The following is a 4,171-nucleotide window of genomic DNA, read 5'->3' as shown; positions in this document are numbered from 1 at the left end:
AACATGAGATATCAGCCCTGGAAGAGTCTGCAGAGATCATCTAGTCCATGCCAGGGCATTAGCTGGTCCTTCCTTGATAGCAAATTATTTTAGGAAGATTAAAAAAAAGCTGTGGAAACTGATCTGGACACCAAACATCTAACCAGAGTACAATCAGAATTGTAGGACAGCATTTCTTAACCTTCCTTTTTTATGTGTGTGGGGAGCAGGGAAGTGCTGGATCTAGTTAAGAATCTGTTGATTCTTTTCCCACATAGACACAGAATAGTGGTCACATATGTTCAGGGAGTTCTTGGACTTTTGCATGTCCAGACTGGGCCTCCCTGACCTAAAACTGCTCCTATTGAACCTCTGGATCTGATAGATAACTTAAAGCTGAGTGAAAAGAACCCTGGTGTTGAAATGTGGAGGTCTTGCCCTTGCTTCAGCTGTGCAATATATGGGCCAGAGCACTTCACTACCCAATATTAGACTCAGCAACTCAAACTCTGACGTTTCCTAGATGGTTTCTGAGATCACTTTCCAGCTCCAAGTTTCTAGGCACCAAGATGAGGTCAGTCTCGCTTTTTAAATACTTGGTATATTTTGTCACAGTAGGAAGGCAAGTAGATCAGAAATCTTGCAGCTGCTAAGTACTTTCTCCTCTAGTATAGGGATAAGTGAAGTTCTTTTAGAATCCATCACATCTTAATCTATGAGACTTTTTTTTTACAGAGATAATGGAGAAAGAAATGATTCACTCTTAACATCCACATTCCATTCTCAAATCTGCTTTTAGAAGAATGATTCTGAATCCCCCCTTCTCACATACTAATACTTTTGCATTTGTCTGGCCCTCTTAAAATCCTTGAGTATGATGAGAGACAGAGTGGTCTGGGTCTGCATTTACCAGTCTGCAGCGGTGCGTGATGGAGCCTTTGCCTCCTCCAAGGCTGAGTGTTTGTGTATGTGTGTAATTTAGTGTGTGCATGTGCATGTGCATGAGTGAAATCATGGAATGTGTGTGTGCGCAGCAGTGACTAGAATATAAAAGATTGTATAGATAATGTGGCATGAGTAAAATCGTGTGGGCCCCTGCGGGTGCAGGATTATGATTTTTATTTTTTTTTTATTTTTTAAGTAAGCCACTTTGGATTGTGTAGCCTCCTCTTACTTCTGTGATTGATTTCACGAGGGTAATGGTGCGTAAAAGCGCTGCTGAGATCTGGGGGCGCCTCCTAGTCTGACGTCAGAGAGAGAGTTTAAAAAGCGGGGAGCCGGTGGAGAGCACACAAGCCGCTTTAGGAGGCGCGAGGTTCAGAGCTGTCGCTGCTGCCTGCGGAGCCTCCCCTAGAGGTTGACCAGCCGTCCTCCCGCTCGGCTTCCCCGCGCCGCCGAGATGCTGTCCTGCCGCCTCCAGTGCGCGCTGGCCGCGCTGTCCATCGTCCTGGCCCTGGGCGGTGTCACCTGCGCGCCCTCGGACCCCCGACTCCGCCAGTTTCTGCAGAAGTCCCTGGCTGCCGCCGCGGGGAAGCAGGTAAGGAGATTCCCTCGACGTCTTCTTTTCCCTCCCCCGAACCCCTCAATCTTCCCTTAGCCTTCACCCTACCCTCTTGGGTGGATTTAGGAGGTGCTCCTGAAGAGTTTCGGTGCTTCTCTGGGTCCCTCATCTCCCAAAGCTCTCAGGAAAACTTTCAAAGTCCAGAATCTCCTCTTACCTCCTTTTTTTTTTTCTTTTCTGATCAGCGCAGTCGGTCACAGTGCAGGTAAGTTCTTTGGCATTCAGGAAAACTCCGAGCCCCGGGTAGCTTGAGCACGTAGGGGTGAGGCATCCATCCCCCTAGTGCTGAACGCGGCGGTGCTGGCCCAGGTGCTGAAAGCGCGGACCTCTCAAGGCTACCCTTCCTGAGCAGTAGCTCCCTCCCATGCTGCTAAAGGGCACTCTACAGACAGAACACAGTGTATTTAAGATTGCGAAAGGTCTTGTTCCCCACAGTTAACTTAGCAAAAACGGTCAGACCAATTCCAGTCTGTGGCTCATGAGCTGGAGATTGAAACCGAATTAAACTGTTGGCACTTTCATCTTTGCAAAACTGTATTAATAGTCTACTATTTCTGCGTGTATGTGTGTGTGTGTGTGTGTGTGTGTGTGTGTGTGTGTGTGTGTGTAAGTCTATAGAGGCGGAAAACTTGCAGGAACATTTGAGTTTTTCAAGCCTCTCCGTGTAACTTGGTGATTATAGCAACTACCCTTATTTTTGTATCTGTAGATGATTTTAGGCGTGACAAGAGTGCACAGCTATGAAAATTAGGCTTTGAATGTAGCTGAATCTGCTTTCCAAATTAGGCTTTTCCATTTCTTTTTCTCCATCATCATCAGCAACCTTATCCCTTCTCTCTCTCTCTTTTCTACCCTGTTCAGGAACTGGCCAAGTACTTCTTGGCAGAGCTGCTGTCTGAACCCAACCAGACAGAGAATGATGCCCTGGAACCTGAAGACTTGTCCCAGGCTGCTGAGCAGGATGAAATGAGGCTGGAACTGCAGAGATCTGCTAACTCAAACCCCGCCATGGCACCCCGAGAACGCAAAGCTGGCTGCAAGAATTTCTTCTGGAAGACTTTCACATCCTGTTAGCTTTATTAATTATTGTTGTCCATATAAGTCCTCTGATTCCTTTCCTCCAAACCTCATCCCACTTCCCTAATCCCCCAATCCTCAGCAAGACCCTTGCATTAGAAATTGAAGACTGTAAATACAAAATAAAATTATGGTGAAATTATGAAAAACAAGGCTTTGATTTCTCATTGTGTATCTTTCTGTTTAATAATATGGAATTAGGGGGATCCCTGAGTGGCTCAGTGGTTTGGCATCTGCCTTGGCCCAGGGCATGATCCTGGAGTCCCAGGATCAAGTCCCACATCGGGCTCCCTATGTGGAGCCTGCTTCTCCCTCTGCCTGTGTCTCTGGCTCTCTCTCTCTCTCTGTCTCTCTCTCTCTGCCTCTCATGAATAAATAAGTAAAATCTTTAATAATAATAATAATATGGGATTAACTTCAGTTGTGATTTCAGTCAAGTTATTTGAGATATGCACTCCAAATCTCACAGATATACTATATAAAATTCCCTGTGGTAAAAAAGGTTCTGTCCTAAATGGAAACTCTGGTAGTTTGAGTCATTTCAAACTGAAATAATTTCAAATAACTCTATGACTTCTAACTTTAACTCAGTGGTAATTATTAGGAAAGGCTGCCACAAATGTCAATTACATATTAAATACACTTAAAATTGGATAATGAAATGAGTATTTATGGGTAAGCAGTCTGAAATGTCCAACTATCCACCAGGCTCTTATGTAAAATATATGAAAAATGAAAGGGAAAAATCACTTAGAAGCTGAAGGAAAGAAGCTGGCTTAAAAGCTAAAATAAAGTTCTGAGACTTTAAAATCGATTACTTGTTTGTGGACATCTATTTGCATAAACACCATTGGCTTTATATCTTCTTTGACAATCCTCTCTGTAACTGAACAAAGCTAAAAGGCTGCCCATGTTTTAAAAGGGAGCTCTTAAATTTTTTTCTCAGGGGAAAATAATACTTTTGTTGTAAGTTTCCAGGTAAGAGAAGTATGGGTTGCAAAAAAATATGTGTATTGATTCATTCAGTGAATGCTATACTGTTGAAAATATTGGAGCACAATGTCATAATTGCAGGATAACTTAAGAAGAGATTCAAGCCTTCTTTTGATTTGATCAGAGAAAGCATCAAATAAAAATGCAGACTATAATAAAACACTCAATACATGCTAGCTATTATTATTAGCATTATAATAACATATTGAATGGTACCACTCAAGGCAGAGATTAAAACATTGCTAATTTAACTCACAGAGACCCTAAATAGGTTTCCCATCAGGGATGTCTGTTTTAACTATGAACTGTACTTCTGAATAGCTGCTAGAACAATAAACCCAATATAAATACATAAACTCAGTATATGGATCCCCATAGTGTGAGCTTCCTGATGGCAGCACACAAACATCTAAGAAGGACTTCATATTTTATAGAAAATATTTGTGTTAGATAACATACATTTTAATATGAATGTGGCTTAGTATAATTAATTCCTGAACAGCTGATCAAAAGAGAAAATCCCAGCCGCTTTACTAATCTCTGTGAAAACAGAAGACCCTT

The 4,171-nt window shown here is 42.6% G+C and overlaps 1 protein-coding gene across 1 annotated transcript; it reads left to right on the top strand.

The window, feature by feature from the left end:
• Positions 1–1,289: 1,289 nt before the first annotated feature.
• Positions 1,290–2,760, top strand: SST (somatostatin). Its single transcript, XM_055308426.1, has 2 exons — positions 1,290–1,516; positions 2,402–2,760. Exons 1-2 carry the CDS (start codon positions 1,379–1,381, stop codon positions 2,612–2,614), a joined length of 351 nt encoding a protein of 116 aa, XP_055164401.1. The 5' UTR covers positions 1,290–1,378; the 3' UTR covers positions 2,615–2,760.
• Positions 2,761–4,171: the final 1,411 nt, after the last annotated feature.

Source organism: Nyctereutes procyonoides, unplaced genomic scaffold (genome assembly GCF_905146905.1).
Source record: "Nyctereutes procyonoides isolate TBG_1078 unplaced genomic scaffold, NYPRO_anot_genome, whole genome shotgun sequence".
NCBI classification, from domain to species: domain Eukaryota; kingdom Metazoa; phylum Chordata; class Mammalia; order Carnivora; family Canidae; genus Nyctereutes; species Nyctereutes procyonoides.
This window is presented reverse-complemented; position numbering and strand designations above follow the sequence as displayed.

Excerpts from the sequence above, each read along its gene's own strand:
- SST (XM_055308426.1), top strand. The coding sequence starts at position 1,379 with ATGCTGTCCTGCCGCCTCCAGTGCGCGCTGGCCGCGCTGTCCATCGTC. Across the intron at positions 1,517-2,401 it reads CTGCCGCCGCGGGGAAGCAG|GAACTGGCCAAGTACTTCTT; the intron begins GTAAGGAGATTC and ends TACCCTGTTCAG.